This window comes from Cololabis saira, chromosome 10 (assembly GCF_033807715.1).
Source record: "Cololabis saira isolate AMF1-May2022 chromosome 10, fColSai1.1, whole genome shotgun sequence".
NCBI lineage: Eukaryota > Metazoa > Chordata > Actinopteri > Beloniformes > Belonidae > Cololabis > Cololabis saira.
Window position 1 is genome coordinate 25522529 of NC_084596.1, and position 19343 is coordinate 25541871.

General features: G+C 40.1%; 1 protein-coding gene across 4 annotated transcripts in view; it reads right to left on the minus strand.

Annotated features, from left to right (window-relative positions):
* The window catches only part of tnr (tenascin R (restrictin, janusin)), a 191503-nt gene that overhangs the window by 59557 nt on the left and 112603 nt on the right, over positions 1-19343 (minus strand). For all 4 annotated transcript variants that reach the window (XM_061732269.1, XM_061732270.1, XM_061732268.1 and 1 more), the window contains 3 exons: positions 7880-7999; positions 7601-7744; positions 6155-6270 (listed from right to left, as the gene is read on the minus strand). In XM_061732269.1, coding sequence (XP_061588253.1) covers positions 6155-6270; positions 7601-7744; positions 7880-7999 — 380 coding nt within the window. The remainder of the gene's footprint in view (positions 1-6154; positions 6271-7600; positions 7745-7879; positions 8000-19343) is intronic.

A 19343-nucleotide genomic window follows, 5' to 3' on the forward strand; every position in this document is an offset into this window, starting at 1 on the left:
TGTGCTCCACTGCTGCCATTGTGTTGATTATGTCATTGAGAGGTCGACACTTTTTCAGATTCTTAATATATTCATTTTGTTCCCTATCCAAGACAAGTCTATCTTATTAAAATGTAATAAATAAATGTTGATCATGGATTTCTCCATGTACATTACCAGTATTTAGAGAAATTACTTCTAAACCGTCACAAAAGAAAGATACCATAGAGCAGATCATTTGTACATATATCATGTAAATGACAGTGACTTGTCTTAACTGCCACCTGGTGGTCAGTTTTCACCAGTGAGTTTGATTAATTGTCAGGATGGTTTCCTGAAGGCATCAATCACTTTGACACTTTTCAAACCAGCACCCTTGGTAGTGGAACAAGGTATTTCATTTGTATTATTTTAATTCTTTGGGATGTTCTGTTTTGTTAAATGATGCTGCTTTTGCTAGTTTAATAGTAATACATTTAGAATTTTAATAGTTGTCACTGACTGCGCTGTAATAAATGTATCTTTTTATATTTCTATGTTTACGGATGGAATCATGGAATTTTGGTATGTGACGTTTGATTGTGGAATGTTTGTAAATTTACATGAACCTTTTTTCTTTTTTCTGTGTTTTCCCGTCAGTTTTCACGGTGCCCATTAAGAAATAAAATTTGAGCACCCGTACGAATCTCTCCGCCTTTTTCTTGGAACCAAGGGTCCGCTACATATCACCTTCTCGCCAATCGAGACTATCACCGTATGATGGAAAGATTGATGAAAACAAAACTGTCGATTTTAACTCCTTTTATTTATTGTTTATTTAGAATGGACTGATGCATTAAATATCTGTATGTTCAGGTTGATTGAATTGGTTGAGTGTTTAATTCATATGGCAAATTGCAAGTAAAAGTTAATAATGGGAGGAAACCGGAGCGCCCGGAGAAAACCCAAAACTTTTACTGAACGTGAATATAAACCTCTGCGATGCTCTTCATCTTGTTATTGTTGTTTACTTCGTGACAGCCCATTTGTTCTTGCACTCACTCTGGATCTTGGACTGTCTTCTTGTGCTTATACTGGCGCAGACATGCTGGGGTGAGGAATTTCTTAAATCTGGTTCATGGTCTCCCACTTTTGCAGCAACAACCTCAGACTGGTCACTTTTTTCAGTGAGTTCTAACATCTTACACTTCTTGGGTCCAGGCTCCATTGGTGACCCTTTCTCTGTTTCTTCTTGAGAGACATCTTCTGGTTTGGAGACCAATTCCTTTTCATTGGCCCCCACCAGCTCAGACACCCCCTCTGGTTCTGAAACCCCTATGTCTGGTGTTGCTATAACATCTTCTGGTTGAGGAAGGTATTCAATGACCATATTAGCATCCTCAGAATTTCCTGATTTTTTCTTCTGTCTACGCTTCTTTGCTTTTTGCTCAGAAACCCCATCTTGTTTGGAAACCGATTGCGTCTCAGTGGTCTGTTTCAGCTCAGAGACCCCCTCTGGTTCTGAAGTTTCTGTTTGTTCAGCCAATTTTTCTGGGACCTCATGGTTCCTGTTTGGAAGAAAACCCTCCGATATAGGGACTTCATCGGGGACTTCTTCTGAGAGATTTGGAAGCTCTTTTTCTTCTGAGAAACTTTCAAAAGCAGAAGCTTCAGTTTGACATGAGACACTTATTATTTCTGAGATGTTTTCTGTTGCAGAGGACTCAGGTTCATCTGGACTGATCTCAGAAGTTTCTAGGGCAGACTTTTGTTGCTCCGTGAGCTCTGTAAACTTGAACTCTTTGTTTCACTGTTTCCTGAGCCTCAAGTTTAAGATCAGATCCAGATTAGAGCTCATCTCTTCTTCCAGTTGCTTTTTTAAGTCCTCTATTTCATCAAGGACTGACTTATGGGCCTCTGCGTGTGTGGACGTCACCGTCCTCTTCTTCAAGCATTTTGGAGGACTGAAGTAGATCCTCAATAATGCCTTTACACTGATTGAGCTCTTCTTCATAGACCAGTGTGAGCTGGCGTTCCGCCTCCAAACGACTTTCAGCTTCTTTTATTTTTTTCAAATATGCAAGGAAATCTTTCTCTGCTGCTGCCTTAAAGTGCTTTTCCTGATCAAGAAAGAAATCCTATTGCTCCAGCTTTTCCTTAAACATCTCCAGCTCATTTAATGCATTCATATTTTCAAGCTCTCTTCTTGGACCCCTTGCACAATTGTGGATGTTGAAATTTCCCTTGTTCTTGTGAGTGGTAGATGTCTGAAAGGGGATACAGTCCTTCTTCACAAACCCTTGAGCAGTCCTTTTTGGATCAAAAACCTGTTTGCGATTTGACTGTGTCTCAGGATAATTCCTGTTTTGTGTTCCCTGTCTTTTGACATATTCTAAGCGGGGTTTCCCATTGGTGGGTAAACCTTTACAGAGCTGCTTCTGAGCACAAGACGCCACCACATCACTCCACAGACGTTTAGTTGAAGATGCTTCGGTACCACTCATTGTTATGGTTGTTTTTTTCCAATAAGATGATTTAAAAGTATTGTTAGAAATTAGTTTGGTAAGGCTCTTGAAGTTTTAGTAAAACCGGGATGTGTCTCGTAGGAAGTCTAAAAGGCTTGTGAAGAAAATGATCAAATTGACATCCTTTTATCTTTATGGGGAGGGCGGAGTTAAAGGGGAGGGAACACAGGCCCCCAGGTGTTCCAAATCACTTCTATGGTCAGCTGCATGCAAAAGGGTCAAAACAAACATAAGGCGTCTTGATGCAGAATGCCAATGGACAAAGAAAGCATAATCATTTTAAGGCATAAAGGATGATTTATTCTTACGATTCGAGTAGACAGAATCATTATTGAGTGCAGAGTGCTGATTACACGTGTTTCTGCAAAAAGTGGACAAAGTCTTCTTCGAGATCTCATTTGCCTGAAAGCTGTGAACCTTAGTAACTGCTGCAGTGGCAGTTTGCAGCCACTTACGACACTTGCAAAGGGTGAATTTTATTTTGATTGATTTGATTGGACTGAAGTTGTCAAATTCAAAATGATATATCAATAAAGATAAAGCCTGAACAAATGTCTCTGACTGTACCAATGCCAACGTTTGTAAACTTTTGACTTTAAAGTGACGTATTATACCTTTTTACACAAAATGAATGCAGCTCTGGGTATTTGTAATACTTTTCTTTCACTCTGTATGAACTACCCTCTTCAGATCAGCAGTATTTTTTTGTGCCTGTCACTTTAAATGCAAATGAGCCTCTTTTCCGCCCGCCCCTCTGCTCAACACTGAGAACCAAAATGGGAATGGCACAACTGTCTGTGCTGCTACTGAAACATGTTGCAGAGGGAAACAAGACTACCGGCCTTGAAAAGCAGGGGTTCACGTTTGAACCAGAGTCAAACTTGGAGAATAAAGAGACCATTAAGTGTGTGTGTGTGTGTGTGTGTGTGTGTTTCTTTAGAGGAGTGTAAGAGAAAAAAAAAAGAACAATTCAGAAAGCTTTAACGACTGACCTGAATTAACATAATTTATAAACGCAACATCTCTCAACCAAATGTAAAGAGAATACTGCAGACTTGTGCATCTTTATTATGCATTCAACCTTTCAGCTTTCATTATTAGGTCAACTATGAATCATATTGAATGGCTGCTCTAGAGAAATTCATATGTTACATTTGTTTTTGCATGTGAGAATTTCATATGGTTAAAACTACAAACTTTTAACATTATGGAAAAGTCACAATTAAATATGAATAAATGTATGTGGGGATTTTAAATGCTATGTATGTAATTATATATTGTAATATTGTTATTGATAGGGGTCTTTTTTATGCAGTTTCCATGTCCCCCCTTGTGTTTGCACCAGTTGTCTTCAGCTCCCTCCTACACTCCAAAAACATGGTTCACAATGACCACAAGTGCGTGTGCATGGTTGTTTGTTTCCTTTGTTTCTATGTGGACCTCTATTGGGCATCCTGTCCAGAGTCCGCCCTGTCTCTCACCCTTTCTAAAGCTCGGACAGACTCCAGCCCCCCGGCCCAGCCAGAACAGGATGAAACAGGTATAGAAATTAGATGGATTTATATACAGTGCACTCTAGCGTGTTTCAAACAATGTTAACTGGAGGTCTCGAGGCTCACCCTCCCTCCTCCGTCTCTGTTTCCTTTTTAGTGCATTTTGTTTTTGTTCGCATAGGCCAAAGCTTTCATGCCTACTTCCATTACGAGATTGTCAAAATTCACAATCCACACTACTGGATTAAATCCACAAGGGGTGGGACTGCCAAGTCTTAATATGATTTCCCCTGTGGCAGGAGAGCGAGGGAGAGAGGAAGTGAGGGAAGAACGAGCAGAGAACATGTGCAGGGAAAGGACGGGGTGGGAGAGTAGTTTGAGAGAAGGGTTACAGATCTAAACCAAGAGGTGGTGGATGGAAAGTATAATCATGAGATTAGGAGGAAAGGTTGGGGGTGGGGTGGAGGATGCAGAAGGAGTGACCGTAATGAGGCATAGAAAGACATAAAAAAAAGGAAGGTACAAAGAAACAAAAAGATCTGAAGTAGGCGACTGCTTTTTTCAGTCAAAATCTTGCTATCGTTATGAGAACTTAAAAAAAATAAACACACACACGCAGAAAAACATCTCAACATCAGATTTGGGGCTTCGAGCCTGGTCAAGCCAAAGGATATCTCTCCTGAGAACACCTTAAAGGAGAAAACCAATTACTGTGAGAAGGGATAAGATTAGAGTTTGGAGAGTTTACAGCATGAATTAGAAAGAGAAAGGTTTTTGCTTTTTGGCATTAAAACGCCGGCTGTGATATGGTTTTGAGAAGGAAAAAGCTAAAGAAGTTTACAGGCTCATCCATCTAATAGCCAATAGGCTTAAGGCGATCCACTTGTTTAATTTGGTACGGCCTTCAAATTGAGCAAAATCCCATGACGGTCTAAATCCACTATGTTATTTTCTTTTTACTTGTTACTACATAGATATTCAACGCAATTTTGGGATCCATCCATCCTATTGATCCATTATCTGCATCCGCTTATCCCTATTTAGTGTCACACATGGATCTGCTGGAGCCTATTCCAGCTAGCCCAGCTCAAAAGGCAGGAATACACCTTGGACCGGTCACCAGTCCATCGCAAGGTGATGCACCATTTGGACAGCACGAGAAAGCAGCGGGAACATGCAAACTCCGAACAGAAAAGCCTCATGTCAGGAATTACCAGGCACCCGCTTGCTATGAGGCAACTGTACTGAAGACCAGGCCAGTGCAAGAAAAACATCCCTCTGAACACTGACGTGTCGTGGTTTCGGGTTGATGTGTTTTGCTATTTTACCGTAGTGGTTTCAGTGATTATGTTTTCTTGATCTTGTGATTTTGTTGTGCTTTCCTGTCTGCTCTTGGCTGCTCAGCAGCCTGCTATTGCGGTGTGTTTTGTTAAAATTAAAATGACTTTTGTTGCCACTCCAATCTCCTGCATTTTGGGTCCTGCGAGAGCTCACCAGAATAATGCTCCACTTTTCTTTTTCCTTTTCTTGTAAGGAAGAAAAATACATAGTTTATGTAATACAGTTAAAATGTACTTCTTATTAGATACCAGAAGATCACATAATCAAGAGTGTATGCCAAGCAAGCAAAACAATACGGACAGAATCACTTCTAGCACAGGTTTTGAGCTGTGTTGACTGATTCTTGATGTTAAAGAATCACGAGTCATGAGATTGATGCCATGAGTGGCATCAATCCACCTTTAATAATTCTCTAGTTGCCAACTGTTTCTGGGTTGCACCCACTTTTTTCTCCACTGTCTATATGTAAACCGCTAAAAAAATAACAGATAATTTTTGAACTGACAAATAGCCTACCGATATAAACATTATGAAACAGCCTCTGGATTGAAAGGGACAGCCTTTGTAATTTTCTTTTTTTCATGTTATGGGTAATTATATACATTCATCATATAAAGTATTAGCCAAAAAGGTTCCAAAAAAAAACTGTATTCATTACTTTTGATGACATTACTGCCAGTGTGCGACTCATTTATCTACAAAAGTAGTCAGCACACGGCTGCATCTTTCAGGACACACACTTATAGTAAGTGTTGGTGTTGAAAGACGATCTTAATGTGATACTTGCATGTTTTTCGTCACAAATACACAGCAGCGTATAAACCAACAGCAGGCTACCTTGGGGATGAAGCTGATCTCCCATCCATCAAAGGAATAGTAGAAGGGCTTCCACTGGACCTCCACCGATGTCTCTGTGATGGATTTGAAGACTAAGCCATCCGGATTGGAGAGATCTGGAGATGTAGTCAGACGTATGTTATTTTTGTTCGGTGACCCACACCGGTCATAAATCATGACTCAATCTAATATTGAGGATGTCCTGAATCTCGTTGTCTTTAATGTTTCATCTGTGCTTTGTTGCACCTTTTCCCATTTAATTTCATTTATTTAAGATTAGAAATTTTAGCTGGACTAACGTAATCTTTCACACTATTTCACACTATACTTGACAGTGTCCCAAATATTTTACAATTTATAACTCCTCACTTTTTCTTTCAGGCCTTATTTGATGACTTGGTACATTTACGCAAATGGATGTAACACTCTGTCTATATCTTTGCCTTTAAATAGAATTAACAAATCCTATTTTTACTTACTTGCTGTAACCCTTTTTTATCTACCGGTAATCATATTATTTAGTTTGATAAGTCAGATAATAAAATTCTAGGAAGTTGAATGTTTGGACACCATTTGTAAAGCATTGTTTATACACAAATGGTATGCTCAATGAACACACCCCAAAGGTATGTTTTCCTCTTCCAGAAAAGAAATCAAAAACATTATGTTTAGTTTTGCCCAGAGTGGTGTTACTTTCCCAGCTGCCTGCTACAAACAGCATGAAAACACACAGACTGTATATGAAAGATGAACTTAGCCTTCAGCCCTGAAAGTGAATGCAAAGCTGATTTCTTTGTAATGGCCAACAGGGGCCCATAACTCTGGCCACAAAAAGAAGGCTGACTTTAATTAATGAGAAAATGCTTATAAGCCTTGCTTCAAAAAGTGTCCTGAAAATACTTCCCAACCTTTGATAAAGAATTATGTTGAATATCACTATGATAGTCGACTTCCCTAGGTTAAAATTAATTAATCTAACTCCTGTTTTGTTTCTGCAAAATACTAAAATCATTTCCTTGCAGCCTGCTATTTTCCCAAGCATCTCTCTAGATAATCGGATTCTCCATTTTATGATTTTGTTACACAGAGGCAACCCGATAAATCATATCTTAGCTGAAAAATGGCGCCATCAAAATTAATTGTCCTAATCTGCCTTTATTACTCAAATATTCTCCCACCACTGAAATAAAAATCACTTGTCTATGAAATGGAGGATAATTTTAGCAGCCATGATGCTGCTAATGGAAATATGTTTATGTAGCCACGTTTCAGTTTATACAAAATGGATGAGCTATTACTTACTTAGGGGTTTGATAAGTTTGCACAGTTGATGAGCACGACATCCATGTATGATAAGTTGCCATTCATGTCTGCAAGTACATATACATGCATATATGTGTGTGTGAGAGTGTGTAACACTAAGCAGTTGTTACAGTTGAGACTTACAGGTCCAAACAGTGATACTGGCAGGAATGCTGATTGTGTTGTTAATGACAGCAAACACATTGATGTTGTACTCCATGCCTGCGTCCAGCCCTGCGATGCTGCAGGTGCTGATGTTGCCTGGAATCCTCAGCTCGAGCTGCACACCTGACACAGAGATGGCCAGAAGGACGCAGCGATAGATGGATGTGGCTTTTCTTTATTTCTTTTGAGACACTTTGAAACAACTGAAAGAGTTACGATCTTGATGGCTGTGAAGAGTGAGCTCAGATCTGGACTTACCCCCTGGGCTGCTTGGTGTGTAGGTCACTAAGAAGTCTGTGAGCACAATGGAGCCCTCCCACTCCAGGTCAATGGATTGATCCGTCACCCCTCGTACCTTCACATTCATAGCTGGGGCCACTGTGTTGGGTAAAAAAAAAAAAAAAGAAAAAAGATTACTCGTCTCGCAATCATGATTTTAAGCTTTGGCCACCATGTCATCATTGTTGTAACTTGTCAACATATATAACACACTTATTGGGAATCAGCAAAGGCTGAACCCATTCAAGTCAAATAAACTTCAACTTCCATTTTGGTTCTCTGTCTGAACAAGATGTTTGTCTTCTGAGGAGCAGAACGGCGGGACAAACCTATTTCACCATACAGTGTGAGCACGGATGTTTTGTTTGATATGAAAGACATCAGCTGTGTGTTATTGTGTGGCTTACACTGCAAAAACTAATTTCTAAGAAAGTAAAAACGCCTTGTTTTAAGAAGATTAAAATATTATTTTAGACTATTTGCTAGTGTAAACAATTCTTGCCAAGAAAGGTTTTCCTAACCAACTAGAGGAGGTTTTTTTTGCTTAGAATATAAAAACTTTGACCAGGTTTAGGAATATTAAGCTTATTTTTAGAGGGGCTGTTTTTCCAGTCCGCTTGTATTTTATGGAAACTTTGAAGTGAGCTGCCTCTGTACATCAGACAGACTGACTCTCTTCCTGTTTTTTAATCATTCATAAAATCATTTATTCTGTTTGGCTTTTAACACACTTTGAGACTGTGTTTTAATTTGTGACTGGCCGATACATTCTTTTAGGTTGTTTTATCTTATGTTATTTCACTTTTAATAAAAATAAATCGTAAAATTACCCTAACATTGTCATTGTTTCAATTTCCAAAGAGGGCTAAGTAACGTTAAAGTGATGGTGGTGGTTGAGAAGAGGCTTCATGATGTTGCGTGAATGAATGTGGACATATATTAAAAAATAAATAAAAAATAAATTTCCTGGGACTTTCGTGGGATCATATGAAAAAGAAAACTTCCAAAATTAAGGACTAAATATTTTTCCTTCTCTTATTTCTCTCACAATATTTTTGGCTCAGTGCATTTCAAATAGCTTGCAAAGTTACTGCAAGTATTGTGTTTGGATGTATATTTAAAAAAAATGTGGAACAATGTTTTTTCAAGAACAAGTGAGTTGTACTTGAGATTGTTACGTCGACCACATTTATTGATCTAAGTTGTAAACATTTTGGAAGAATGTTGCTATTAACAGTAATATGCATGTACCAGTCGACAGACGACTCACCGATTTCAGTAACGTTCACTGTAACATTTTTATAAATAGACTTGATGTTTTCAAGCTCATGCCACATTGCATGTTCAGTTGCATGGCAGACTCCTTTATTTAAGCCTTTATTTATTTAAATTTTAAAAAAGCAAGTGGGCTGGCTAAGCCATTAGCTTTAACTTACTTTTAACTAAAAATTACTTAGGGTCTTTTTGCATGAAAAGCAATGTGTTTTTGCAAATAAGAAAAGACCTCAACATCACTCGATGGAATTCCATATGTGTTACACACAAGCAGGATTTAAACTCATTTGCAAACAGTACACACTATTATTTTTGTAGCAACTGAGAATAAAATGTATACCTCAAGAACAAAAAAAAATTAATTGAGGTATCAAAATTCAGAAATGTGTACCCCTAAAGCAGGTTTATTAAAGGAAAATCTAAATCAAAAGATGAACAACAAGCCTTGTGCTACGGCTCACAGGCTTGGTTTTAAACACCCCACCATTCACAAGCAAAGCTCAAATCCTGTAGATCAGAAACAGCTGGCAGCCAGGCAGCCTCTGATATCCAGAATATATATGATATTATTAAAATATCTTCAGACAGGTTACTGAATGCATCTCGTACCCGAGGAGACTGCAGTGTGAATGTGCATTCCTGCCAGGAAAAGAAGCCAGCGTTCATGGCAAGAGGAAGGTGAAGTGGAGATTTCCAAGCTATAAACCTGAGAGGTGGTGCTGAATGCAAATGTGGGGGGGCACAGTGTTTACAGCTCCCACAGCCACAAACAACGAAGGGGTGGAGGGGAGACAAGTGAAGGACATCCAGGAGAAGAGGAGGAGATACAAGGTACAAACAATTGGTGTTGAAAATGCACTGAGGAAAGCGGAGAATAAAAAAAAAAGGCAAAATGGCAGAGATTAGCAAAAAGTTAATGGCCAGAGTGAATAATAAAGACTCAAAGATGACTGAAACGCAATGAAAGCTGGGGAAACATAGAAGAAGAAGCAATGAGTTAAGAAGCGAGCTTCAAGCTGTGATAAACAACTTCTTACCCCCCCGTTATACAGGACACCACAGCACAGTGCTGAGTCTTCCTCAGGGAACTTTGGGCCACTTTAGTTGTTATTTCAGCAACTTTCTCACAGACTCGACAGATGTGCGCATGCTGTGCGGTAGCTTGTTCATTTCAAAGCAGGAGGGAGAAACCCAAGCAGTTGCAGCAAGATGCATTTCATCAATTCAACTCAACTTTGTCTGGCAAATGAAGAAAATAAAAAATCAAGTAGAAGCGGCACTAATCCACTGGATGCGAGAAAAAGAAATAAAATGAAATCATACGGAGGCTGAATGAATTATCCACTTAGAAATGAAGACATACCTTCACAATGCTGAATATGACATATTTCCACCTTAACTACAAGCTGGCAATGCAAAGACATAGAATAGTTATATGCTGCTAATTAAAAAAAAAAAAAAAGTAATTACCAATTACCATTTATTACAAAATTACTATCCAACAAATACAACAATAAAAAATCTAGGCCCCCCAATATAAATACAAAGTAAAGAATTACAGCATAAATGATCTAAGAAGAGTGAAGGGAAGGCTTTTGGAAACTAACCACCTATGTACTTAGATGCTCTAATGCTTGTATCACTGCTGAACATTTTTAAATGTTAAAGGTTTTTGTCTTTTCTGAAGAAAAGAAAAAGTGTGAAATTATTCATCAGGCATCTATTCTTCCCGGGCTTGTTTCAAAAAGAAGAAGACGCTGAAGGTTGTTCAAGCATCACGCCTCAAGTCTGCGAGACTCATTAGGTCTAATCAGGTTGCCATTACAGGTGGATACAGCAGTACTGTCTGAACTTAGACCTTGACGAGTAGAACTCAATTAGACTTTTTCTTAGGGCTACTTTGTGTAATGGCATTCCTGTTACTACCTGACTAAACACCAACCTTTTGACACGAAAAAGGATATGTTGCAGGCTGAGTGGGGACACTACTGCAGACTTCTAATGTTAATTGTCTATCTGCAGGCAGCGTCATTTGTGAATCTGTCAAGGTTCACAAACCTTTGAGCTTGCAAAGTCATCTTGAAGAACCTTGGTATGCTATTAAGAGCCTTAATATACTAAATATTATAATACTCTCATAGATTTGTCAAATGTTTTATATTGTTTATATTAACACTGGGATTGTGTCATTATATTTTATTTTTAAATTTTAACACCGATTATACAGCGCAATCTCTAAGCATATCATGATATACATTGGATAACATTTTTAATCAGTCATTGATTGTCTCATTTCCCAGCAGAAGCCACCCTCAGCTTTCACCTTGACAGGATAACCCTGTTGATTTCCTTGGTGAAATAAACTAATAATGTTCTGTTTGCCACAAAAATTGAGTAAATTAATAAGTAAAGCTGTCTTCAGGGAACCAACGTGACAACAAAGCCCCTGTTACCCCTTTTACACCAAGCTGGTTCCAGGGCTGGTTCTGGGCTAGAGCCAGACTTAGCACCAGTTCTTTGGTTTTACACAGCCTAAGCACCGGCTCCTGGCTCACAAAACTGGTGCTACAGGAGAACCAAGTCTTTGCTGGGCCAGGTCAAGAACCACGTTACGTTGGGGGCTACGTGCTTACGTCAAGGGCTGGGGGCGGGGCTGGGGACGGTGTTACTGAACAGCCAAAGCAAAGTAAACACGGAAGAGCGCCATTTTTAAACAACGGGGCGTTGAAGACGGCGGTTAAGTTAGCAGACTCTTTTATTATTACATCCATTTATTTAATAATGGATGTAAAACAGAAGCAGCAGTGGTCTACGGTACAATCCATCAACAGTAACGTCGGCAGGCTCCATGCCCGCCGATGAAGCAGCAGCCTCGCGTCCGAGCCCGCAGGGAAGCGTTCCAGCCCTGGGACGCTTCCCCGAAGGGTTGGACGCGAGGCTGCCGCTCCATCGGCGGGTTCCCGGCCCGCGGGGACGCCTCCCAGCCCGCTCCCAGCCCGCGGGGACGCGTCCCCGCCGCTCGATCCGTGGTTCCTCCAGCCTTCAGCCCGCTTCCGCATCGCAGCTCCCCGGGAGCATCTACTCATTCAGACTTGAGTTTCTGCATAAAAATGCGTTTTGATTACATTTCTAGCGAGAAATACATATTTTACTTTCATAATATTCACTCAGTGAATGTACATAATCACTAGTTTTCCCGTTTGCCGAAGATCACGTCAGAATAAAGGGATTTATGGTTCCGCGTTACACCAACGCAGAGGCTATGGCGTAGGTTACGTAACCTACGCCGTAGCCTCTGCGTCGATGTACGCGGCGACGCGTGCCGTACGCCGTAATTTCTTAACAGGCGTAGCTACAACTGATAGATTTCATCTATTAAACCAATATTTATCTTCCTAAATGATTTATTTCATCCAGCGTAATTCTCAACAGAGCTGCAGGTTTCTCCCCCGCGAAGACGGCGCAGGTTGAGCCGGCTGTGAGGAGCTGCTGTGCCCCGGGGCTGCCGGTGTCGGTGCTTTTTTTTCCCACCTGCTTTTTTTTCCCGGCTCCCCGTACGTGATGACGTTTCGTCTGGTGATTGGCTTTTGACCGTACGTGATGACGTTTTTGATGACGTTCCGTCTTGTGAAAACTGATGATTAATAAATGTAATAAAGCAAATCGATAATTTAAAATGTCTATTAAGATCAAAATATTTAACTGCTTACTCCTATGCAGCAAGCAAAATATTGTTTACCCTATACTGTACATAGTAGGCTATTATTGTTTCAGCTCACTGATGAATCTCCAATTGTCTAATGAAAATAGTTCCTAATAAATATTTTAACTCTAATGTTTTTTTAGCCTATGTCAGTAAGATCACTGATAATTCTGATAATTCCTTGTATATGTTTCTTCTCCCTTTTACCTCCACTATGATCTGCTGCTTCTGACTAAAATACCATCGCGGGGAAAAAATGCACACTTCCGGGGAAAATATTGCAGCCCGATACAATCTGGTACCCACACCGGCTCTCCAGTCAAATTTCTTAACAGGCGTTATTTGGATAAACTGAGCCCAGGTTGGGGATCTTAAAGGTTACTTTTAAGCCTGAAAAAATATTAAAACTTAATAAAGTGCCATATTAACAGCGCTACAGCTGAAATTAAAACAGCTTTTGGCTCTCAGCTTCCTGATCACGGTGGGGATGGAAACGAGGGGGAGTGGTGGTGACGTATACAGTAACGTGATGACGTGGCTCTCTGGCCAGCACCAGCTTGTGTAAAAGCAAACGGTTCTCAACCGGTTCTTACTAGAACCAACCGCGAACCGGCTCTAGCACCAGCACTAGCACCAGCACTAGCACCAGCCCTGGAACCAGCTTGGTGTAAAAGGGATATCTGAGGCAAAGTAGGATTTAAGGTGGAAGGTTTGAATTTATAAAACAATAGCTTGCCATTCTACCCTTTCAGATAAGAGGTGGAAGTAACTAATAGTGCCAAGATGATCTATCTTATTGGGCCAAAATGGTAGAGCAAACATGGCTCAAAACCTTGTAATTCCTCTTGTATGATTACCAATAATACTTTTAAAACTGTTGAATCGGAAACAGAGCAGTGTTTTGCATGTTGTGACCAGATGGTGGTGCAATGTAAATAAGAACATAAGGCACGTTTCCACTAGCAGGAGTTCAAAGTAAATCTACCAGTTAGGGACATCTAACGGGGGCCGACGTCTCCTCGGCCCCTTCCGCTGGCGTGTCTCCATGACACTGTAGCGCTAGAACCTCTGACTGAAAAAAATTACATGCCAGCGGCATCAAACGAGACAAAAAAGAAGAATGCAGCAGAAGAATAAAGAATGGATGCTACTTCTTTTTTTTTTGTGTACACCGCAGTCGTAGCAATTGAGATCAGACTTTTGGCCCCGATCTGGCGTATCAACTGAGAGGGGCGTGAAATGATTGAGTGACAGCATAATATACCTATTTACACACGCTACACGTCATTATAATTTCTAAGATATTTCCCCAGAGCATCTATTGAAAAAGTAGCTAACATTTCTTACCTGAGTGCTGGGGCCCGCGGCTTGTCCTGGCGGAGCGGACGCCATCGCAAAAGATACTGAAATGCGTCACGGTAGTATGTGGAAGTGGGAAATGTCAAACTTTAAAGTGTGGCTGTTGAACTTTACAGTCTGGCATAGTTTATTTTTATACTGCGATTGGTGCCAAGTACGGTCTAAAACAGCTTTTTAAACAGAAATGTGTCACTAGTATCAGTTTTTTCCACTGCCAATCACGTGAATATATATATACAGTGTTGAATCATACTTCTACTGATAACTTCTGCAACCTACGTTTCCTGAAGGCAACATGACTGAGGAGGAAGGTCCCCCGCCTTCTCTGTTATGCTGTCACTCATGATTCCACGCCCCTCTCAGTTGATGCCACGCCCCCATGCCAGATCGGGGCCAAAAGTCTGAAACTGAAAAAAAAGACCTGAAACTGAAAAAAAAGATGTGAAACTGAAAAAAAGATGTGAAACTGAAAAAAAAAAGATCTGATACTGAAAAAAAAAATTAAACTGTAAAAAAATAAGTTCATGATCAAAACTTGAATTTTCAGGTTCAAGTTTTATTTTCAAATTAGCAAAACATTTGGCCTTGATTTGGCTCCATATTGTTTCAGCTGAAAATGGGGGTTGGTCCTCCCGCTCCCTGCCATCTTTTTCCTCCTCATCTTCATCGCTTACCTCTTCAGTATCTGTCCCTTTTTCTGAACATGATCCCCTCTTGTCTCCATCCTTCACACCACTGTCTTCTTGTTAGTCTTCTTCCTCACTTTGTTGCTGCTCTCTTCCTCCCTCAGTGGCCCTCCCCACATCTGAACCTCCTAAATATCCTCCATTCTCTCTTCTGCTTGCTCCCTTTGTTGCTAAAATAACTTGTAATATTTCTGTTTTCAAATATTGTCTTTCAGGGGTTGAAGCTGAAACTCAGACCTCACCTCAACAAAAAAATCGATTTTCTCAAGACAACTGCTCTGAGCAGCGTAGGACTGGGCGATATGACCTCGATAAATTGGGCAGTTTTTCACACACACACACACACACACACACACACACACACACACACACACACACACACACACACACACACACACACACACACACACACACACACACACACACACACACACACACACACACACACACACACACACACACACACACACACACACACACACACACACACACACCGGCCCGTTCACCTGCATGCTCGCTCTTTAGTTTTGGGGTTTAGTTAATCGCGGTAGCTTAGCTTAGTTGTGATTGGGTCTCGGGATCTGGGACGGTTGGTGCTCGTGTTTCTGCCGGTTCCGTGTCTGTTTCGTTTTTTTCTCTGCTTTTTTTTCTTTTCTGCAGATTTCCAGTGCTCGATGTGCGCCTCCATGTGTGTTCTCGTGTCCTGGATTAGCAGCGGATGAATTTCTGTAATTCTCTGCAAAAGAGGTGTCCACACAGGCAAATTGGAAAATATTTCTAAATTAAAAATATATACATACATATGCATGACATCAAATATGCTCATTGCGATCAACATCATGGGCAACACCTGCCTTTGCACCTAACTTAGAGATAGTTATCATCAGAGGAAAGTTTGGGTAGAGTCTGTTCCGGTCCCTCTAGATTCAGAGGCAGGATAGCAGTGGCTGAGAGAGCCGAGCCTACGTTGATTGTCTTAAATGAGGTTCCATATGTACAGCAGCTGGTTGGAAAGCTCGGAAAGCTCTTGTGAGCAGAGGCAGGAATGTAAAAGACAGATGACAGGACCAGTCAGCTGGCAGAGAATGAAGAAAAGGCTCCATGTTCTGAAGTATCCTGTTCAGCAGAAATTAGACTTATTTTAACGGTAATTAAAGGCCCAGTTGAATGGTCATACTCGGGCAATCTATGTGGGCAGTGCTGGACGAAGTGAAAGAGAATGCAGAAACCAGGATAGGAGACAGTCTGGACCTTAGACTCTTCCTCTCATTAGCATGTTCTGGCCAACATCCGACAGCGTTGTACCCCAACGGAGCAGAGGAATCCAGTAAGATGATGCAAAGGCTCTGTATTAACATTAACAAGGTACTCTCCTTAAATTCAGTCAAAATAAAGGGAAAAGGTTAGCCTGAAGTCAAGGTTTTGTTTTTGATATGTTGTCTTTGGATTAAAATTGCATGTGTGTTTGTTAATGCTGTTTGCATTTCTCCAGATACAAGTTAAAGAAAAAAAAAAATCACAACACAAATTGTTTTACTGCATCAGCAGTCACATGATAAAACTCCCATCAAGTAAATTGAAGGAAAGTGGGATTACATCTCAGATTTTATTATGCAATACTGCGTTGCGTATTGATGAATTGAATCTTTAATCTTGTTTTGCAAGTCAAGCAATGTGTTTGGGCTTGTGAAGGCAGAGAATGAGATGAGGAGTGAAATCTAATTATTGCATTCACAATGCACAGCTAGAAAAAAGTAACAACAAAATAATGGGCTTTTTGGAGAGAGCATGGCGTGTGTGCCGGTCACAGAGTATAGACCAGGCAGACGGGGCACAGCTCCTATCTCATACACAGAGGATATGTTGTGAAATAGAAAGTTGTCCTTTGGACAACTTGTATCTGATGGATTGACAGAATTGTAACATGGCTTATTTTTTCACCCCAACTTATTTGAAATGTGGCTGTGGCTTGTCGTGGAATCATATGTGAAGTGAGTAGACAAACCATCATTGTAAGACACAAGCCGCAGTGGTATCATTATGTTCTCTCTGAAAGGGCATTTAACCTTGTTGGGTAGCCGACTGGAAGCTTTAATACTCGACCCTTCAACCTCTTGAGCTGCGACTGCCCTTCAGGTTTACTGTTGACAGCGCTTGTCCAGGCATTTACTGTAATTAAAGCCTTGAAACTAATTCCTTCTCATTAATATTACATACTTGTATATATTTTGTTTTTGAATGCCAACCATTGCTTTAAGGCATGCTTATGTAACTTACTTAAGTAATTTCTGCCTCCCCCTCCCCCAATGTGCTTGTGTCTCCAGCCACAGCGACATACCGACACAAGTTTATGAGCCCAGAGACATGCAGGCAGAAATACTAAATTAAAATGTTTCAAATTCTAATGGTAGATAGACCTTCCTCCTGATTTTCTAGCTGAAAATGTTATCCCCACTCTACAGCTTGTCAAGATTCAGGTTCGTCAGTTTTGTCACTTCAGCAGTTCAGTGATGTTCAGGAGCTGATCGACGAAATGTCTTCTGGAAATAGTTAGAACACACACACACAGACACACACAAACATGCACAAACGGATGCACACAATTGAACACGTTAAAGAAGATAAAACTTGGTTTTCCCCAGAGGTAGTTTTTTAAATTAATGCTTGGTTGTAATTCATGTAAATGACTGGCTCCATGCTGGAGACTGCTCTGGAGCCCTGGAGCTAATTGTGCAAAGATGGATGTTACATAGCTTGCAAAACATGACTCTGCACATCCTTTTTTAATAACGGAGAGATTAAACAAGTGTCTTCAGTCGGATCTAAACTGAATCTAAGTCCAACATTTCTGCAACTGCTACAATCAGAAATGGGGGGGGTTTGTTTTACTCATGAAACCATTAAGTTGACTGATGCCACTCTGGATGGGGCAGTAAAATAAAGCAAAAAGGTGACACATAATGTGGTTTTTAGTTCTGATGCATGTCGGGACTTAGAGACTGGGCAACACAGCTGATATCCACAATTATGTTGTTTACAAAGTGTAGATGTCAGTAATCACACTGCACAACTCAAAATATGTCAGGAAGGAAGATCATCACTGTAAATGTTCCACAGTGAGATGACGGTTTATCAGACTGACCGGGGAAAGCCTGCACAGTAAGGACTCACTGTCACTCTTCAAAACAAGTTGATATCTGCTCTGTGGATGGATATACAGTACTTTTATGTATGATATACATGCCGTTTCTCATCCCATGACTGAAATATCCAATTTAAATTCAACAGCATCTATTATTTCTCATACTGGGAGAATATAGGCCACAATAATTGAAGCAGGAGTGCATGCTGCTTTTCTTCAGCTTCTGATAACATGAAACACTTAAGTCTGTCACCCTGCATGGCTCTGGTAATTGAACTGCTACAAATTTGTATTCAACAAACTATTTCCTAGAAGCACTGACTAATTACAAAAAAATAACAAAAAATAAGCAATTGCTCTCTCTTTCACTTGGTATAGATATTAAATGGAAGTGTATCACCAAATAATCAGCCTTGGTAATTTGATTTCCAACCACTGTCTTCCTATCACTTGCTTCTCTGGCTGTCGTCATCGTCACTTTTTTTGACAGGTGCCTCAAATGGCAGAAGAGGATGGGATATTTTGGTATGGAGAGCTGGTCTTTGAACAAAAGCAAGCACAGCTCAAAGATCTGTCTCAGCTACAGCTAATGTGACAGTTCTCTCCCTGGATGAATGCAACTCTACAATTGGCTGCTTTTGCACCTTCTACTGTCCAACAAGTCATGCACCCAAACCAATTTTCAGTTGAAGCACAGACAGGCTGATTTTTCAGAGTTTTCCAGGACTAGACACATGTTGTTTTTTTTTTTCTTAACCCCAGATCTGTGAAATTTACCTCCTCTCAATTATTCAGTTTTTTTTCCTCATGAAAACCCAGAAACTCAGAGCTCCATGGCACAAAACTGCCATTATACTTAATATACTGGTACCATGAGTTTTTGGATTTGGAGTTTATAAAATATATTACCATGAACAAGTTACATTATTCAGTAGTCAGTATGTTTACATAGACAGCAGTTCTTGACAGTTCAGCTAAGACAATATTCTGAATAAGAATGTAAACAGCAATATTAATCCAAATAGGGTCATAATCAAAGTAAGTTCTTATTGCTTTAAGAGATCTGGACTATGCCAATGTTAAGCATTATAAATAATTTATATAATCTTCAAGTGACCTTTAAAAACCAGTGGGAACAGAGTAGACTTTATTGTTAGAATACTTTAAACAAGTTAAAAACTGGACTGCCAAATATCCTTTTTTTCTGATACCATGTCGCTTCAATATTCAAAGTTGTCAGCCCTAGGAAGATTGTGAGTTTGACTTTGATTTCAAGGT